General features: G+C 33.3%; 4 protein-coding genes across 7 annotated transcripts; 3 read left to right on the forward strand and 1 right to left on the reverse strand.

Annotated features, from left to right (window-relative positions):
* Window positions 1-1,884: 1,884 nt before the first annotated feature.
* Window positions 1,885-3,931, forward strand: LOC140878408 (uncharacterized). The gene is made up of 3 exons (XM_073282010.1): window positions 1,885-2,447; window positions 2,539-2,660; window positions 3,340-3,931. The coding sequence occupies exons 1-3, from the start codon at window positions 1,885-1,887 to the stop codon at window positions 3,828-3,830; spliced, it is 1,176 nt and encodes a 391-aa protein (XP_073138111.1). The 3' UTR covers window positions 3,831-3,931.
* A 269-nt stretch (window positions 3,932-4,200) lies between these two features.
* On the reverse strand, window positions 4,201-6,730 carry LOC140882630 (malate dehydrogenase-like). The gene is made up of 7 exons (XM_073288745.1): window positions 6,536-6,730; window positions 6,015-6,173; window positions 5,709-5,884; window positions 4,996-5,270; window positions 4,732-4,867; window positions 4,539-4,650; window positions 4,201-4,426 (listed from the first exon to the last, which is right to left on the reverse strand). Exons 1-7 carry the CDS (start codon window positions 6,675-6,677, stop codon window positions 4,332-4,334), a joined length of 1,095 nt encoding a protein of 364 aa, XP_073144846.1. The 5' UTR covers window positions 6,678-6,730; the 3' UTR covers window positions 4,201-4,331.
* Window positions 6,731-9,627: 2,897 nt separating this feature from the next.
* Window positions 9,628-18,806, forward strand: LOC140881125 (3-hydroxyisobutyryl-CoA hydrolase-like protein 1, mitochondrial). Of its 4 annotated transcripts, none has more exons than XM_073286177.1 (17): window positions 9,628-9,860; window positions 9,940-10,031; window positions 10,969-11,037; window positions 11,151-11,209; window positions 12,476-12,555; window positions 13,073-13,156; window positions 13,573-13,657; window positions 14,098-14,183; window positions 14,295-14,416; window positions 14,647-14,707; window positions 14,814-14,912; window positions 15,022-15,123; window positions 15,208-15,249; window positions 15,375-16,201; window positions 16,856-17,006; window positions 17,486-17,579; window positions 18,207-18,806. In XM_073286177.1, exons 1-14 carry the CDS (start codon window positions 9,744-9,746, stop codon window positions 15,492-15,494), a joined length of 1,218 nt encoding a protein of 405 aa, XP_073142278.1. In that variant the 5' UTR covers window positions 9,628-9,743; the 3' UTR covers window positions 15,495-16,201; window positions 16,856-17,006; window positions 17,486-17,579; window positions 18,207-18,806. The 4 variants fall into 4 exon arrangements, with proteins under 4 accessions (XP_073142278.1, XP_073142279.1, XP_073142281.1 ...); XM_073286178.1 differs by having other exon boundaries at window positions 9,951-10,031; window positions 11,146-11,209; XM_073286180.1 differs by having other exon boundaries at window positions 9,725-9,860; window positions 9,951-10,031.
* LOC140878410 (uncharacterized) lies at window positions 16,032-18,466 on the forward strand. Its single transcript, XM_073282011.1, has 4 exons — window positions 16,032-16,201; window positions 16,856-17,006; window positions 17,486-17,579; window positions 18,207-18,466. Exons 1-4 carry the CDS (start codon window positions 16,032-16,034, stop codon window positions 18,464-18,466), a joined length of 675 nt encoding a protein of 224 aa, XP_073138112.1.
* Window positions 18,807-20,603: the final 1,797 nt, after the last annotated feature.

A 20,603-nucleotide genomic window follows, 5' to 3' on the forward strand; every position in this document is an offset into this window, starting at 1 on the left:
TACAACAACTAATTACAACAACCACTTTACTCATTTCACACAAGTACACAAACTAATTTAGATATATATTCTTTTAATTTACAGAATGGGCGTTATTAATTCGTTTATATATGGACATGATAACATTAATTCGATGTTTAAAAAAACATCAATTCATTATCTTGGAATATTCGATTACACTGTAATTATACAAATTTGCTAAATTAAAGTGTTATTAATTATGTACATAAGGGGCGGCTACATGTCTGTATAGTATACATGAAAACAAAGCAATTAATAATTTTTACATGTTTTCGAATACAGATTCAAAGTGAAAGAGTTATAATGTGACCCAATAACACAAATTAAAGGAAACTTGAGTAATATATACATTATTTTGAACAATAATTGCTATCTATTATTCAAAATATACATATTTTATGAAAAACAAATCATACTCCTTCGTCTCAAATACATAGTTCTACTTTTGTTTTCAAACAAATTAAGAAAAATTATTGAAAAAAAAGTAAATTTTATACAAACTTTCTATTTTATCCCTATTTAATATATTAAAAAATGATTGCATAATTTTTAAGGTGTAGTTAATAGAAATATATTATTAAAAATATTTACTAAATATGGTATATGACTATATATTTAGGACAAACAAAAAAGGAAACATGGACTATATAATTGAGACGGAGTGAATATTACTTTGTTTCCCAAAAATTTTAGTAATATTTTTTTTTCCAAACACAAGCAAAAAACGAAAAATAAAAATCTATTGAACTTTACCTGTCTGAGTTGGTGGAGTAGCTGAATGCTTGGCCAGATCAGGAGTTCGATTCTCTTATACCAACATATCATTGGACTAGTCTGTCGCATATAGGACTTGCCTATAGTTTACTTAGGGTGCGTTTGATAGCTAATATTAGCTAGGATAGTGTCTTTTAAACTTGTGTTATATATTGTTTGGTTGCATTTTAAATAAACTTGCCTAATATAGCCTACATGAAATTGAGATTTATTAAGGGGAGTTAAATATATATAGCCTGCATTTTTACGCAGCGAAGTAGTTGAAGACCTTAAGCAGGTAAATCCGAAGCACCATCTGTATAGGTTGGATTCTAATTGATTCCAAAATTTATGAAATACCATGGCAACAAAGATCCTCAAACATGTATCAAATCCGAGCATGATATTGAGACTATACACCCAAAAGAGGATAAATTATATTCATTACCGTTAAAAGATCGGCAAAGGCGCACCAGATCCGAGCTTCACAATTGATATGTGATGAAAGGAGAATTTAAGTAAAAATGAGGAACTACGTCAGTATGTGGGTGAAACTCTTGGGATTTGAGAACGTCAATGGTAAAGGGAAATAGAGGACATTTCGGGCAAGTGGTATTTGATATATATCTATTCATATTTTTATCAAATATGACAGTTTGATTTTGTTGATGATCCTGCTCCACCAAAAATCAACAATTGCTTCATCAAAAAAAATAAAATAAAAATCAACAATTGGTCAATCAATATTAATAATATGAGTGTATATAATATAATATAATACTAGAAAAAGACACCAATTTTTGTCCCTAAATTTTCACGCTCCATCTTCAGTCTGCAAAAGTTGCAGCTTTTCTCTTTATGAACATTACCCTATTGGAACAGAACACAGTTGAATTCCATAGCGGTCCACAATCACATCAAACTATCTAATCTCTCCTCTCCAAAATTTTCAAATCCACAATATTAAATCCTTTCCTTTTCTTAATTTTGGAATAAAAACAAAACCAGATCCGCAAGTTTTGTTGCTGCAGAGTTCTTTCCTCTTTTGTTTCAACTTCCTCAACTACTTCAACTCCTCCAAGAATTTCAGGGGAAATTAAGAACACAGAGATGGAGTATCATTGGAATCTGCTAAACAACAATACAACCCGTGGTGATGCAGTTGTGGGTGGGCATGGTAGTGAGAGCTGTGGGAACCGGCCTGCATGGGATCTTGTCGGCAATGTCCACGCGCCGCCGCCCAACTCCGCCGCCAGGCAGGTGGAATCCGGGGAGTTCAACGCGCTAATGCTGCGCGAGGAAGAAAAGAACGGGGGACTTCGTTTTTGTTCTGTGTCTTCTTCATCTGATCTTTATAGTACTGATCATGATAAAGGGCCCTGTTACTACAACCCGGACCCGCATTTGACGTGCTTGAAGCTGGGGAAGAGGCAGTATCTTCCTAGAACCTTCGCCCGCTCGTCTTACGCGGGCAATAAGGGGAAACTCTGCGAGCCCAGCTGGGCGAGACCCTCGGCGGCGGTGGTGCCGAGGTGCCAGGTGGAGGGATGTGGGGCGGTGCTGGCGAATGCCAAGGATTATCACAGGAGGCACAAAGTTTGCGAGAAGCACGCGAAAGCTCCGAAGGTGGTGGTTGTCGGAATTGAACAACGATTCTGCCAACAATGTAGCAGGTAATAATTATAAGGATGATTTATTATTTATGGTCGGAAGTCCAATGATTTTTTTTGGAAAGTTTTTAATTTGTTTTGTGTTAATTTGCAGGTTTCATACCTTGGATGAGTTTGATGAATCGAAGAGGAGTTGCAGAAGGAGACTGGCGGGGCATAATGAGAGAAGAAGAAAGAGTTCTCAAGACCATTCCCTTGCTAAGAGATCCGTCCAAGGTTCAATTTTTATTTTTATGTTTACTTCAATTAAACAAGTAATCCGACATATATAGTTGTCTATTCTACGTACTAAATTTGTTGTTATGTCTTAGTCGAAGGGGTAATCAATTTTTGAGTTTAGATATTCGATCACCTTACAATAAATAAATCAATAAAATTCCTCGCAGCACTTACTTTTCGGTGTGCATTAGCTAGTCGGTGTAAACTACTTGATCATGACTTTTAATTTATATGAACTTGCATGTCATTGCCTCTTTGGGGGGGATGATCCAAAATTTGAGGCGAGGAGACAAATCTTGATTGCATTTAGAAAAAAAATAATTGCTCTCGTGAAATTTAAATTTTGTTTTTGTTTTGTATCTACGGGATGGGATGATGTATAAAAGTACTAGTTATCCCCACTTTCCCCTGATTGTTTCTGTCTTTATGTCGATTGTCGCAGTTGTCTTTCTTGTAAATTTGAATATTATTAGGTATTATCTGTACTGCACTAAAGATGCCTATGCTCTATATATGGTACCATACGACGTTGTTTCTTTAGTACCATGGAAGGAAGTTGAGTTCGTACGTACAGTATTTGTATACACCTCAATTAGTACCATGCACAAGTTTTTTATCCTCTGCATATATATATATTCTCATGCACTTTTTGGGCGCGCTATAAAATTGGACGCAGATATGAAAATGATGGCCGCAAGCAGAAACCCACACCACTTCTCTAATAGCAGTGAGTGTGCTCTCTCTCTTCTGTCATCGACGAACCAAAGTCCTTGCACCTGGAACACTAGTGTCTCTGCTTCCTCTGATCTTCCCGCCAGATGCAGCGCCGCGCTGCGAGAGCTCATCGCCGAAAATCGAGCCTCCATTTTAGCCTGCAGCAGCAAGAACAACAATATTAATCTGATCAGCTTTAATAGTGATCAGATGGAGAACCTTTGGGTTCAAAACGGATCGAATCTACGGACGTTCTCGAATAGCCCCATCTCCCAACAAACGTCTGGAGGGCAGTTGACGTTGGATCTCATGCGGGCTTCGGGTTCCGGATTTGGGATGTTTTCTATGCCTGATCATGATATTGGTAACAACTCTAAGTTATTCAAGGGAGGAAATAATTATGATCAGCAAGAATATTGTTCTGAGTTGTGGAGGCTGCCTTTGGGTTATTAATCAGTTTATTAATTACGATTCTTGTTATTTATATATATATAATATTTGGTTTGTTATCTGTTAACTTTTCGTTTTCAAACACTTTGCCTTCACTATTTGGATAATTCTAGGCTTAACTAGTGCGTGTCTGCATTCAAGTATCTTGTGTTTTAGTTTATATGTATGATTTGTATTCTTTGTAGTACTTCATGGAATCTTGGAAATAATTTCATATTGTGATTTTTCCATCTTCTCTTAATTTTGGTCTTTATACGAATACCAACATCATCATTCAAGAAATGCGAGAAAATTATAATCAAACAATAAAGAGCAAAATTGGAGCATTTACCAAGCGAAATATATAACAAGGACACCAAATTGATCTTAACAAATTAGTAAGTATATATTGCTGCAACATGAATCATATTATTTGAATTAAGCATGGAAGAATTAATAATGTATAATTAATATAGCTAGATAGCTAGTTAGCTCCGTTGCGTATATCTCCGACCACTATAATCTTCAATCAAGGCATGAATATGCCAGTGATTTTTCCTCCTTCAACTCTTCGGCCGACGCGTCCATCTTCTTCCTCGAAAATTCGTCTATCTTCAGACCTGAAAATTCACTAATTAACATGTCCTTAATTTTGAAAATATTTCCGCAATCTTGTTATAATATACTTTTTTTTTAAAAAAAAAAAATTTGAAGCTGACTTCAATATATTACCTTGCACGATGGACCATTCTCCCTTGTGACAGGTAACTGGGAAAGAATAAATCAGGCCCGGTGGTATACCATACGAGCCATCGGAACAAACTCCCATCGACACCCAAGTGCCCTACACAAAATTAATATAAATTATATTATAAAGCCAAGATATATATACACATATATAAATTGTAATAAAACGAAATTAAACCTTAGACGTTCCGAGAACCCAATCCCGGATATGATCGCAGGCAGCACTGGCAGCGGAGAGCGCGCTAGAAAGCTTACGAGCTTGGATAATCGCGGTGCCGCGTTCTTGCACCGTCGCGATGAACTCTTTATCTAACCTAAACAGATAGCATGATATCAAATTTCATCCAACTCCATAATTAACGACAAATACATTTCATGTTACGTGCACTGCAACACATAAATCGTATAGCAAAATTATTTGTATGGATGTCAAATTATTTACCATTGATCATCACCAACGAGCTCTCTCACGGGCTTGTGCCCATTTGGTGTGTTAACAGTTGCATGGTTAACATCCGGATACTGAGAGGACGAGTGATTCCCCCATACGACGATGTTTTTCACGTCGGTGACGGGGACGTCGAGCCGATCTGAAATCTGGGCTTGAGCTCGGTTCTGGTCGAGTCTCATGAGGCAAGTGATGTTCTTGGCTGGGATTGAGGATACTTCTTTCATGATTAGGGCATTTGTGTTGGCCGGGTTTGCCACCACCAACACCTACGTACATCAATGGCTATAGCATAATCTATCTATTCATGGACTTAATGATATTCAACAAAAATTTTGGCACAAATAAATGTCGTATGAGCTGTTTAACAAAAATTGAAAGATGACTAACATAACATTTAATGACAATCTAACTAGCTAATTTAATGACAATTTAAGAGTTGTCATTTATCAATAAACGTAAGTGTCTTTAAAAATAAAGATTAAATTATCTCTAATTGACTTTCTATTTAATGTAACAAACTCAGGTCCTAATTAAAAAGGACGTATCCAAGTTGATTTAGTAAGTGATTGTTTGTGTGGGTTCTATAATAACAAAACGAGACCTTGTTAATTATATATATATATATATATATATATATATATATATATATAATTTCATTCACATGAACAACCATCCTGAACAAATATATGCGAGCAATTACGTACTTTGCAATTAGGGGCCGCAAATTGCTGTATCGCAGAGGCCTGATCCTTGTAAATGGAGACATTCTTGGAGATAACATCCTTCCTCTCCATGCCTTCCTTCCGAGGGAATCCACCCAACATTACTGCTATATCAACACCTTTGCAAGCTTCCACCACATCGCTTGTCACAAATACACCTATATAGTATATTTTTAGCCATAAATCCGATTTAGTCAAGTTTTTTTTTTTTCGTTTTGTTTTGATTTGCAATAAACGTCACGATTACATTAATTAGATTAATTGGCATTGCACCAATATTGTAATTACCTTTGACGAGGGGTAGAGCTGCATCCAGTAACTCCATTTTTACCCCTCTCAGCGCCTCCGACCTCGGTTCGATATCGAGCATGTGTATGACTACAGGTTGATCGGGGCCTAGCATCGCTCCTCTTGCTATCATGGGAACAAGAGCATAGCCTATTTGACCTGTTAAATTACTTATAATTAAACCATCATGTCATTAATAGACAATCGCATGAGGTAACAAAAACTATCATATATATATATATATATATATATATATATAGAATTTGAAAAATCTATATATGCATATACATCTTGCAAGCTATTATTGTACCGAAAACTAGCATATAATTGATAGTAATTTATGTATTTAAATTTAAATTTTAGTCTATGGTGTGAAAATTAATTGTATATACTGATTCCTATTTGCAAGTTAAGCTTGAAATCAAATAATTGAAACATGCATCTTGAAATTAATATTAAAATTGTATATATATATATATATATATATATATATATATATATATATATATGATTCAACATGCCTGCAGCCCCGGTGACAAGCACTTTGACGGGTTCCTTCTCAATTTCCAAGAAACTCCATATATGTTTCACAATCTTCCAAGATAAATATACACAAGCCAAAACAACAAGAGGCTTTTCTATCGATCCGATATAATCATCCATTTTAAATACACGAGAATATAATAGTAATTAATAATAATAAAACAAAAAACAAAACAAAGCGAGTTTAATTTGTACTATGGTATCATTCGATCTCGCATTTTTATATATGTTCAAATCATGGAAGAATCAATCTATCAACGAGAGAATATTGTACATGGTTATCTGTAAGCAAGCAGGCAGATCAAATTAGAGTAATACAAAGTCCACAAGACATGAATTAGTATATCATTTCTTATTCCATGAGAAAAGAACATCTTATAGCATGAGTATTCAAATTTTGAAAATTTTCAAATATTTTTGTAAAAAAAAATAAAGTGGTTACTTCCCTTTTACGTACATGTCACATTAATCCAATTGTATGTCATTCTCAAAATCAAATGTTTGAATTGTGTAACACAATGATGTTCTCCGGTCTGATTCTGAACAAAATTTTAGGGTCCGCCTTTTGAATGTGAGCGTTTCCTTGTGGTGACGTTTACGTGAAGCTAATGAGGTTGGCAGTATTTTTAATTTTAATGTTTACTACTATAAAAGAAATTAATAAATTCATTCAAAAATGTTAAACAAAACAAATAAATGGCGCCGTCACTATTAATTGCCTCCCTAAATTTCTATTAGGTACGCACATACGGTATTATATAAACAACTAGTTATTTAAAATTCATTAATTATTAACTCATTTGAACTTGTATAGGTAATTTTTTGACAAAAAAATTGTAAAACTAAAAATTAATCTAATAAATTTTTTTTTGAAACTTTAATCTAAAACATGAAGATTGAGGGAACTTTATAAATTTTTATAATGTTCGTTAAAATTATGCGACACTTCAAAATGATAGACTTAGACGTTTAAAAATTAAACCAGAGGGACCAAAACAATAGCACATATTTTTTTTTTCCCTTTGTTTCAAATATACAGACATGCATGCACTTGTAAATATTTTTTTTCTTAATACGCCCTTAATTAATTTATGATCTTGTAATTTATTAATTATTGAAAATTAAAACAATTTATATAAAGATTCATTAAATTATGGTAAAATTGGAAAATTGTTAATTAATTGATTTCCGATTGATTTCATGAGAAACAGGGACGGAGTAAATATAACTTTCCAATAAATATACTTGTAATTAATAGCATGTGTGGCACGCGATGATAATTTATTTATATGATAAATCTATTTTAATATTTTTTATAATTATATTGGGTGGAGATGTATAAAATCAATATAAATATTATATGTGTAAAATAAAACAAATATTATGAAAAATACGGAATTTGAATATATGATGCCCTTTTTTTCTCAAAAATTATATGACCCAGGTAAGTAAAGCTTGTAATGTAAATTGTGTAATGCACTTGAATGCATATGTACTTTCATATTCTTATAGAAATATGTTATGTTCTATACATAATTACTTTTATATCCCTACACATATTTATAAGGATTAAATATAATATATAGAAACGAAAATAAAAGAACAAAATTGTTAATTCATCATCGTACACCTTTATTTTTTTATTTACACTTTTATATATTTTTATTATTGTTGTTGTTACATAGAAAAGAGAATAAAAGGAAAATTTGTTAATTTATAGTTGTAAAATTTTGTGTTTGAAGCGCATTTTTAGATAGATAATAGTAATAATAATTATTAGGATTACACAGGAAAAAAAAATTAAAAAAAAGGTAAATTAAAGTTGTTATGTCACATTGTAAATCGTTGTCTTTTTATTTATATATGCTTTTAAATAAATCTTATAGAAATATGTTATGTTCTATACATAATTATTTTTATATCCCTGCACATATTTATAAGGATTAAATATAATAGAAACGAAAATAAAAGAACAAAATTGTTAATTCATCACCGTACACCTTTATTTTTTTTATTTACACTTTTATATATTGTTATTATTGTTGTTGTTATTACATAGAAAAGAGAATAAAAAGAAAAATTTGTTAATTTATAGCTGTAAAATTTTGTGTTTGAAGCGCATTTTTAGATAGATAATAGTAATAATAATTATTAGGATTACACAGGAAAAAAAAATTAAAAAAAGGTAAATTAAAGTTGTTAAGTCACATTGTAAATCGTTGTCTTTTTATTTATATATGCTTTTAAATAAACAATAAAATAATAATAATAACTAGGATTGCATAAGACGAAAAATAAAACAACAAAAGTAGTTTATTGATATCCGTAAAACTTTATCATTTTATTCATATTTTTAGATATACAATAATAATATTTATTAAGATTACATAAAAAAGGAGAGAAAGATGTCAATACACGGTTTTAAAACTTTTTTCGTTTGGTTTGAGTGATATGATAAATAATATATAGATAAGTAATGTAATGTAATAAAAAATAAATAAGAAATGATAGTAAATATAGTTTTTTATTTGATTGATAGATTATAGTTTATTTGATTTGATTGATTAAATTTTATATAAAAATGATAAATTACCATTTTGTCATTTTAACAATAAATAAAATATGAATATATTATTTATAAGAGGTAATATAGTAATTTAAATTCAATGATTTGATTGATATATGATAAATAATTAATGATTTGATTGATGTAAAATAAATAATTAATAAATGGATAAATAATATGTCGAGAAGAACGCGAGATTTAATAAAGATAAGTTATACCGAATTTAATAATATACCGTACCAAACGAAAACAACAAAGTGTTTATTGATAATTCCTTTTATTCATATTTAAGATATATATACAATAATAATATTTATTAAGATTACATAAAAAAAAATTAAATAAAGATGTTAATCCACTATTCTAGAACTTTGCCATTTTCCCTAATTTTCCCCACTTTTACTTTTAGAAGATTATTGATAATTGATAATAATAATTATTATAATTATTAGGATTACATAGAAAGGAAAATAAAAGGACAAAAGTAATATCATATGAGTAATCCACAACAAATACAGCACACGCTGCGAACCGTGAAGGGCTGAATCAAGAAACAAACTTTGAATTCGGACGTTGGATAGCAACAAAAACCCAGAAATCACAGCAAATTCGAGAGGAAAATGCGAAGCCATAAAGTTGATTTGCTCCTGAGGAGTTGTTTCTCGCCCATTTATGGATACAGACTCCTTAGTTCACTTCCCGGCAACCCCCTTATCGATGATCACGCCGATGATATAGTAATCTTTCACTCGTTATTTGCTGCATTTTAACCCTCCCAACTCTTTCTTTGACCCTGTTCGATTTGGTTGCCTTGAGTTTGCTTTCAGGTGCTTGTTGAAGCCAAAGCTAGTTCAAGAAAGGCAATTCTCAATAGACCCTCTTCGCTCAATGCTCTCAATATCTCTATGGTCAGTCTTTTTCTTTTTTTTTTTTGAACATTTATGGTCAGTTTTTGATCGTATGCTGTTGGTGATTTTGATGCTTCGGTTTCCTGCTTGTCGAGAATGGTGTTTCCTGTGCTGGCGTTAGCGGTTTGTTTCCCTCTAGCGAACTGGCAAAATTTTGGAATTCTATCTATCTGAGGGGCGGGTGGTTACATTTTCGTTGTTTGTTGAAATGCTCCATGAGGTCCTATGTACAAGATTTTGTCTTTTACCTGATAGGAATGCTGAGGTCGCTCTATTAGGAATCATTAAAGGAATGCCGAGGTCGCTCTATTAGGAATCATTAAATCGTGAACAGTGGCAACGTGGTAAATTTCTGTGAGGTGATTTCGAGGTTTTTGAAATATTGGGGTGAAAAACCGCAGATTTTGGGTAATTGTTGTTTGGTATAATTGTTCTAGATGAATGTATAATTCACCAGGTAACTTCAATGGCATTGCTGCTCTTTTGCTGTTGAACAAATAATGTGGTGGTGTTTTTGATTTAATTTGATAGTAGCAGGCAGTTTTAGATTGGGTTTTTCATCATTCGTCGATGTGAACCGCTAGGATTTATTTGTTGATTCCAGTTGTGAGAAGGAGAGTTGTTTGGAACCATTGTTATGTTTGTTGAGAATTACATGATCAAGGTTAAGCTACGTTGTTTCAATTGTGGTTCATGGTAATATCAAGCACAGATTGGGTTTTTCATCATTCGTCGACGTGAACCGCTAGGATTTATTTGTTGATTCCAGTTGTGAGAAGGAGAGTTGTTTGGCTCCATTGTTATGTTTGTTGAGAATTACGTGATCAAGGTTAAGATACTTTGTTTCAATTGTGGTTCATGGTAATATCAAGCACAATTCATGCATTTAAGTTTTATGATGCACTATCTGAGACAAAGTTTGTAATGATGAACATAGGTATCCAGGCTTCATAAGCTTTACAAAAGTTGGGAAGACAACCCTGACATTGGGTTTGTTGCATCAAAGGTACACCTCCTTCAAGTGTCCAGGGTCTTGGCTTTTTAAGAGAATTGTAAGTTTACATTTGTTGTTTCGCACGTATAAATGACTCCAAGGTGATTAAAATTTTTGAAGGGCAGAGGCAGGGCATTTTGTGCTGGTGGTGATATTGTTTCACTCTATAATTTGATAAGTAAAGGTATCTCTCTCTCTCTCTCTGTGCGCGTCTCTGCAAACACACACCCACCCACACACCCCTGCTTGCGTGTCCGTTGCAATTGTCTCACATTGAATAATTAAATTAACAAAGAGTGAGATATAAACCCTTGAGCTAACCTCACCCAATAAGCAAGTTTTTTGGGATGGACACCTCATGGGTTTGTAACAATGTTCTAAAAGGCGGTACACGGGTGTTCACCCACCGCTTAGCGCCTAGACGCTTAGGCCCGCCTAGGCGGTTTTTTTTTTTTAGCCTAAATATTTAATTATTCTAATCCGGTCTATCTTAATATTTCTCCAATAATTTTTTTTTATCGAATTCACTTGCCTAAGTGGTGTTTTTTTTGTTCTAAATATCTAATTATTCTCGTTCATCTTAATATTTCTCCAATAATTTTTCTTTATCGAATTCAAACTCGAATTACATGAAATATTTTTCGTCTTCATCCGATACAAATTGATGGACAAATATGTCAATTAATATTTTTTAAAAAAATTAAAATAAAAAATATTATATGTTAATCTAGGCGGCCGCTTAGGCGTATTTTGAGGCGTCTAGTCGGAGATTAGGCGGCCTAAACGGTCAATTAATGTAATAACTCACAGAAGCTTCAACTGTTTAAAAATCAAGGCGCTAGGCAACTGCCTAGTGAGGCGGCGCCTCTTTTTAAAACACGGGTTTATAACCTATCATCGGTGCTTTCGTTGAGAGCCGGTGTAGCGGAAGGGACAACCTAGGAAAGGGCTACCATCGGATGAAGGGTGAGTGAAAACTGTCTAGAGTGGGTCGCCGCGGACGTCGGCTTCTCAAGAGGTCGGCAATGTTACAATTGTAACACATTGAATAATAAAACTAACAAAGAGTGAGTTATAAACCTTTGAGGTAACCCCACCCAATAGGCAAGTTTTTTGAGATGTACCTCATGGGTTTATAACCTAACAATGTCTATTGATCTAGATTGCATAGTATCTACAATGTGCTTATATATATATATATATATATATAATTAATAATATGATCTCGTTTCTTATATAAAAAAAACTATCTACAAATGTGCTTAGTTAATGGGAACTCTGCTAAAAAAATCCTTTTATTTTTTAATGAAGCAAGCTAGTGAAATTTTTCTTCATGAATCATGATATAAGAAGTATGATGATGGCCTCTTTTATTTTCACTATGTGTGCTGTTGTGCTTTTTTATCCCTTTTGACAACATTAGCTATAAGTTCTAATCCTACTCATACAGGGAATCTAGACGAGTGCAAAGAATTCTTCTCGAAGGCATATGGTTTTATGTACTTTCTTGGTACTTATTTGAAGCCACATGTGAGTATATTTGATTTGCATCTTCATTTATGTATTTGTTGTGTGCTAGTCAAATGCTGCATGACAGTTCATCGTTTCTCTTCCTAAAATTTATGTGATGCTATAACTTGAATTCCAAATTTTCAGAGTGCAACTAACTACATTTTCCTCTTCAACACGATTATTATTTCTGCACTCTCTCCTAATATTCTTTACACTTGTCATGTGATCTTTTAAGAAGGTATAGAAAAGGCAATGAATTTTGGATAATGTTGGCACTATGTTCTTGTACTATCACTTTATCCTTGGAGTTTGTCTCTTAGTAAGCAGCATTTGGAAGTGTGTTCTTTTCTATTTGAATTAACGTTTGCTTATAAATAAAGCAGAATGTTTCCATATAAAAAAAAACTAATTTTCCCATGGATGAATATAAATTGCATTGCACTTCAATATCTACCAGCTTGTAGCTATTGATGTTAAATTGTTTACTCTGTCTGGGTTGTATTGAATTTACACTAGTTTCCTATATTCCATGCAGGTTGCTATTTTAAATGGAATTACTATGGGTGGTGGAGCTGGAATTTCGATTCCTGGCATGTTCCAACTTGCGACCGATAGAACTGTAGGATAAAAACTTAAGACTGAATTTCTTATTCTTCTCTTTGTCGTTATTTATTAATAGAGGTCTGTTTTTTTATGGCCATTTGGTCTTGTATTTTGGGCAATTATTTAACTTATTGTGTATAACTAAGTTTTGGGGGTGGTCAAATAGCTCCGACGTATTTTTGCTAGAATTTTTTTATAGACGAATGATGGAATGAGGCTGAAATTGCAAGTTGGGTATGAAAAACTTAAGAGATAAAACATGGGAGTGAAATTGAACGTAATCCGTATGAAGTGATTTTCATGCATTCAAATAGTGGTGTTCTAGAATTTATTGTTTGCTGATTACAAAAATAAATTCAAATCACAGTATACTGGGATGTGCGTACCTTTACTTGTTTGCAAAAAAATTGAGCTCCATTCGACCCATTGCAGATTTTTGCCACTCCTGAAACACTAATTGGTTTCCATCCTGATGCTGGAGCATCCTTTTACCTCTCCCATTTGCCTGGCTATTTGGGTAATTCTTGAACTTTTGTGATTTTCAACAGTGTTCATCATGTCTTTTTTAGTGTGATCTCTAACGTTTCATAGTACACTGTTCGCATGTTGAGATAAATGGGAATCACCCATATTGTTGTTTTCGATCTTCTACCAGTCAATTGCAAAGTTTTTGTAGGATGTTGTCCTTTAATTTACAAATTTACTGATTTTATCTATGACAATCAAAAGAACATCATGTCGGCCAATTTTAGGTTTCCAGTTTGAATAACTGGCACATAATGGGCTTCCGGTTGTTGGATGATCTCACATTTCCATTCTTCTTCTCTATTAAGGTTTATATCTTTGCTTGCATGGTGCAGAAAAATGATTATTCTTGTTCTCATGCCCATTTGATTGATATGTTAACTGATCAGACAGCTGATTGAGCCTCTGAATCTGTGTAATATCTGTTTACAGGAGAGTACTTGGGTCTGACTGGAGAGAAACTTAGCGGAGCGGAATTGGCATCCTGCGGGCTTGCTACTCACTATTCACTTTTTACAGTCAGGCCTCCACTTATTTTCTTTTTAAAATTCTATCTTTGTATTCTTTTTTAGTTCCCACTGGATTTAATGCAATCAAATTGTATTTCTCATCATCCTCTATCCTTGCAGAAACTTCCTTTAATTGAAGAACAACTTGGAAACTTGGTAACGGATTGTCCCTCTGTCCTTGAAAGTTCTTTAGAAAATCACAGGGATCCCATTCATCTAGATCAAACAAGTGTAATCCATAGGTATTTGTTTCTTGCAAGTTCTAGTTACTGTTGAAGCTCGATCGGTTCCATGAACACCAATTCAATTAAGCTTATCATTGATTATGTTCTTCTGATTGTTGAGCATTATTTTGATTCCACTAGAAAAGGGTGCTAATACGCTGCGCTAAGATATGCAATCCTAGCTCTAGATTAATCTTTTTATTTTCATTTGATTTACCAATTTGAATTCTTCAACATTTGTTATTTAGGATTGAAACTGTCAACAGATGTTTCGGCCACGACACAGTCGAAGAAATAATTGAATCATTGGTGAGCATATATCTCTGAGACTTTGGAAAGGAGTTTTAAACTTGCTTGTACTTGAGTTTATCATCCTGTATTTCCTGCAACTCTAAGCTATAAACCTTTTTTCTAGAAAAACGAGGTTGTCAAAACAAATGATGCATGGTGTGTTTCAACTTTGAATAAACTTAAAGAAGCCGCGCCCTTGAGCTTGAAAGTTGCGTTGAAATCCGTAGGTTCTTTCAATAATTTTCCTTGTTTTCTTTCCAATCCACTTTTCTCATTATTTCTCATTTTCCTTTCCATCATTTTCTCATTGTTTGAGTCAATGTCACGTCCAGATACGTGAAGGTCGATTTCAAACTCTCGACCAGTGTCTTGTTCGTGAGTATAGAATGTCCTTACAAGCAATCACGGGGCAGATAAGCCATGACTTCAGCGAGGTACTATGTTTGATGGATTGCAGTTTCCGTTTCATTAGCAGCAAACTTTTCAGGTCTTTGTCATGTTCATATATTCCTTGCTAGGGTGTTCGGGCAAAGCTAATCGACAAAGATTTTGCCCCGAAGGTAAACTGATACGTCGACATCATTTTTCACATGAAACTTTCGCTTATCTGAATCTACACTACTACTGTGATAAACAAGAACTACATTTCCTCCATTTACATGTGATTTGTTTGTAAAAAATTCAGTGGGATCCTCCAAGCTTGGAGCATGTATCAGAAGACATGGTTGACCAATACTTGTCTCCAATTTCTGCACTTGAGCCTGATCTTGAGCTACCCACCAAGCAAAGAGAAGCATTTTTATGATATACTGGGAAAAGTACATAAACTCTAATTTTCTTCCATTTCTTGTTAAATTTTGGAGATCCAAAATTCTTCAGAACCACACACAAGTCATGTAATAAGACATTTGTGGAGCACTGTGCACATTGTGCATTATTTTGCTTTAATTGGTAAAGGTGTAATCTCGGTGTAAATTTTTTTTTTTTATTATTATATATATTTTTTGCATTTAAGTTGAATCGAACCCAAATGTAATAATAGTTCGCATATACTTGAAAATTCTTGTGCTCTAATATAAATGGGGGTCCTTGTCAATTTGATTTGAAATCAACATTCAGATTGGACATAACAGACAAAATAGAAAATATAATAAAATGGAGGTTAACTTGAGCTCATCTAAAGATTGGATTTTTTTTTTTGGGATAATGTATATAATATATAAAGATAGGATTGAATCGTGATATAATAATGTTAATAATGGAAAAGCCATAATGATAGTGGAAGCAAGAAGACTTTGGTGGCATACATATTATCCATTCTTATCCCCAGAAGTTCTCAATCATGGGAGGTTCCGCGTCCGACCCCGAGAACTCGAATTCTTTGGCGCCGATCATGGGGGAAACCTCTGATAAAGGCGCAGTCGAAGCTGTTGTTCCAAGTAATGGCGATTGTGTTCTCGGGCCTGTCCCATCACAAGACGAAGTTCGAAGGGCGATCTCCGATCTCCAGAGGTGAGTGGCTGTAATGTTGGGCAATTAGCTGGGAATTTCTTCTTGTTTAGTCTTCAAAATCTGCTTACTTTGGTCTAACTGAGATTTCATTTGTAAACAACTCTTACCGTGAGGTTGGAATCTAGAAATTAGCGGTGCTGTGAATTGGGTGGGTTTTAGACAATTAAATTTTAGATTTTTATTCTAGTTTCGAGGTGATCGATCACCATCGATCAACTGCTTGCTCACCGTCATGATTCTGAGTGGTGATACATGTGTTTTTTATAAAAATGAAAACATTTGACGGCCGTATGGTGGCTAGGATGAAGTTAAGAAGGTTGTTCTGGGCTACATCATGGCTTGGTTTCGATTGATGCGAAATGGTATGTCGGATCGGTCTGGATTGCTACTCTTATCGGGCTGACATGGTGGGATGAATTTTTTATTCCAGTAATACTGAGATTTCGACGAAAATAGGTGGTTTGTGGAATATAATATTCCACGAAATACGATGGAACTAGTTTTTATGTGAACCATGAGTGCAAGTCCTTGGTTATTTTTGAGATCTTGATATTGATTTTTATGTCTCCTTGATTACTACTGTCTGAATCTTGCCTTTCGTTGCATGCAGCTCATGAACTTAATGATGTATTTATCATATCGTGATTTGGTTAGGTTTGTGAACGCCCATTCTGCTTCTAAATCGGAGTTAGATGGGGTTCAGCAATTGCTGCATCGCCTCGATCAGACTAATATGCTGCAGTCTCCTGGATATGCGAAATTTCGTGATGCTTTCCGTACCATGCAAGTAGAGCCTGCTTTTAAGGTATCGTCATGTTTTCAATTTATGGAAGTGTATAAAATGCTTAGTCTACACCCATTGAACGTTGTTTGGTTTTGTGCAACATAAATGATTTTCAATTATGCGTGGTTTTATGTGAAGTTGTCTCACTCATATCAGAAAAATGAACTTTGAGACTCTCTACTTGTTTTTTTTCTTCTTTTTCACGATGAACTTGGATATGTTTGGGTCTTCTATTTGAATGGAAAAACATCATTTTTCATGTTTGCCTATTAAGAAAAGCGTGAAGTGGAATCATTTCCACGCTAGCAGATTATGACTGCATCCAACTTTTTTTTTCATGTCATGACATCTGAAGATAATTTTAATTTAGAATATGAAAAGGGTGAGATTGGTTTTGCATTGAAGGAAAATGTGATAGAAATCTCTTTCAAGTCTCCTTTATATCTTGGATCCAAAATAGCTTTATTCTCTGTTACTGAAGAAACTAATTTCTTGCATAGAACACGGTTACCTCCATTTCATGTGATAAAGCTGTTTGGGAGGCTATACAGAGAAACAAAGCGGTCCAAGATTTACCAGGCTCGATTTTTGCAGGTTTTGCATTTGAACTAAATTATTATTATTATACTATGTAGTTGCAATAACATGGCACCCATGATATTGGAATAATTGGGGATATTAGACGACCAACCATTTCAACAGAACACCTAAGATATCTACTGAAAGTCGGTCAATTGCCTACTGAAAGTCTGTAGATATCGGTAGACAATTTCTATTGACTTCCAGTATATTGTCTTCAGTAGACAATCTATAAAAGTAGCCCCGCATGAGTTGTTTTTTCTTGAAAATTGGCCTTAACCTTGAAAGACCGTATTACCCTTAAATTGAGACTCTTTAACCAAAATAAATAAATAAATAAAAGACGTATATATATTAAATCGCCCTCAGTTTCTTCATTCTTGATCCTCATCATGTTCAAAGCCTTGATTCCAGAATCCAGAGCGGTTGAATATCTTCCTCATCCATTTGAAATTATTGGTGCTAATAGACGTTTTGCACCATATTTGTTTGATCGATGGATACCAAAAACACTCGAATATTAGAGGATTTGAAATGCATTAGTTAGTCAAACTCCATCAGAATTCGGTATTTACCCAAAGAAGTGGACCGCATTTATAGTACGTATTAGGATTTGAACCATCGGTTTTCCTATCCATGCAGCCAAAAAAGGGCGACTTTTGAACTGCAGCGAAGAAGAAGCAGACATAATATTCCTTATCTTAAGGTGGATCCTGAACTTCACAAGGTCAAGGGTTTTGGAATTGGCTGAACGCTTTGGATTTCTGTTGGCGGAGATGATCCAGTCTTCTCCCAAGGATAAACCCACTTCAGAGCTCGACCATCTTTTGGAAGAGAAAGTTCGATCGTCATTGCTACTTTCCATCGTCATCATGCTGATTGTTGTCATCACCCGAAGCTAATACTTGTCGATCTCACCGATGAAAGAATGCCCCTAAAATTTCCATTCTTATGGTGTTAGCTGGTGCGCTTATTTATATAAAATACCAACCTTTGAATATTGAAACTGTGAGGTGGGTTAAATGTTATGTTGGTTTCATGTCTCAATTTGTGTCCGCTCGAAACTTGTAACATGTATGCTACTGTTTGGCTTCCGCTCTTCCATAAAATTGGATCCGACGTGAATTGATAAATGTCAATCTTTGGATATTTGTTTATGGTATTATCTTAAAGGTAGGGTCTCTTAAGCTGAGAACATGGGTGGTTGAGAAGTGAGAAAGGCACGGCAATTTTACGTTATCAGCCTTTTCTTTTTTTTTTTTTTTTTCTTTTTAGCAAATAACAATTTTGAGGGTTGAATATGTAATTTGATATGTAGACATACCACAAGCAGATTCTACTGCTACAAGTATAGAGGCCTAATCCATAATCATATTAGTAAAAACAAAGACGCATTTACTTACTCTCATGTGTATCATAATATGATTATTTTGATAAGTTGGTATGACTCTCATCTAGTTTTATTTTAACATAAATCAAATTAATTAAAACAAAGTCATATCAGTCTCTCTTTAATTTTATGATTATGATATTACTTTTATTTTAACATAAATCAAATTAATTAAAAAATATTGATTAAGTTTCAAATATAATTTTTAATTAAAAATAAAATGCGGTTAAAAAAATTATTGAATTGTATTTTATTCAAAATAATAATAAAATTGTGGGGAGGGGGTATTTTGGGAGGAAAATTAGTATGTTAGTAGTGTTCTTAATTTAACGTGCTTGTATGTACAGTCCGTTTTTTTCTTTTAACAAAAAACCAAAAATATATATATAAATGATAAAATGGAAAAAAAATCCAAAAATGTGGTATTTTTGTAAATAAATAAATAATCACTCAAATGACAATAGATGTACATCAACTTTATAAAGATTAAAGATTAGATAAGTGACAATTTAATAAATAAATAAATAAACATCAAAGGACTCAAAAGTGAGTGACATTGGTAAATAAAAAAATATCAAATGGCTAAAAAAAACACCAAACCCTCCACACACTTAATATATAAATAAATAGATACCAGGACACACACTTTGCATGTGTAACATAATAAATAAATAATATATATTGCATGTGAAATAAATTTATTATTAAAATATTTTGTTTATTTATCATATCGTATAAATTAAATTACTCGAAGCTAATGCTTGTCAATCTCACAGGCGAAAGAATGCTCCAAAATTTCCATTGTCTATATAAACTACTGACATTTGAATCTTTAAATTGTGAAGCGTGTTAAATGGTATGTTGATTTCATCTCTCAATTTGTGTCCTCTGAGAACTGTAATATGTATGCTACTGTTTGGCTTGTAGCTCTTCTATAAAATTGGATCCTAAGTTTAGTTTTTTCTTTGCCTTTCGATTAATCTTTGTGAATGAAAAGAGTAATTTAAGGACGATCAATCTATCAAGCCATAACCGTGTCAAATTTGCATTATATATATTTTAGAAACAAATAAAGTGCTTGGTTTCATTTCTAACAATTTTAGGACTTTCTAGAATAAGATATATCGGACTGGTATTATATTAAATATGAGTTTATTGCATCAAACCCCCTTGTAAAATATTGAAAATATACACTTTTTTCATGTGAAATTTTAATAGGCATCCTAGACCTTAACCTTTTGTAATAGTTGCACGTTTAACCCTTACCTCAATGAGTTATTAAGCACGCTTACATCACTTAATCAACAATTTTTTGATAATATTAGGTTTATGGTACAATAATAAGTCTATAGTACGAAAATTTTCTTCTTTTATTGTAGTATTTTTTATATTTACTCAAATACATCCCGTGTATTTGTGAATAAAAATTATTTATTTTGATGTAGATGATATATATGAGTAGATATGAAAATTATTACAATAATAAAATGTCATTTTCGTATCATAATTCTAATATTATTTTAAAAAAAAGTTATTTTGGCACAAAAACAGCGCATGTTCAACAAAATCGTCGTTGCAAAGGTTAAACGTACAATTATCACAAAAGGTTAAGGGTTGAAATGCCTATTAAAATTTCACAGGAAGAAGTG

The sequence above is a fragment of the Henckelia pumila genome, chromosome 2 (genome assembly GCF_033568475.1).
Source record: "Henckelia pumila isolate YLH828 chromosome 2, ASM3356847v2, whole genome shotgun sequence".
NCBI classification, from domain to species: Eukaryota; Viridiplantae; Streptophyta; class Magnoliopsida; order Lamiales; family Gesneriaceae; genus Henckelia; species Henckelia pumila.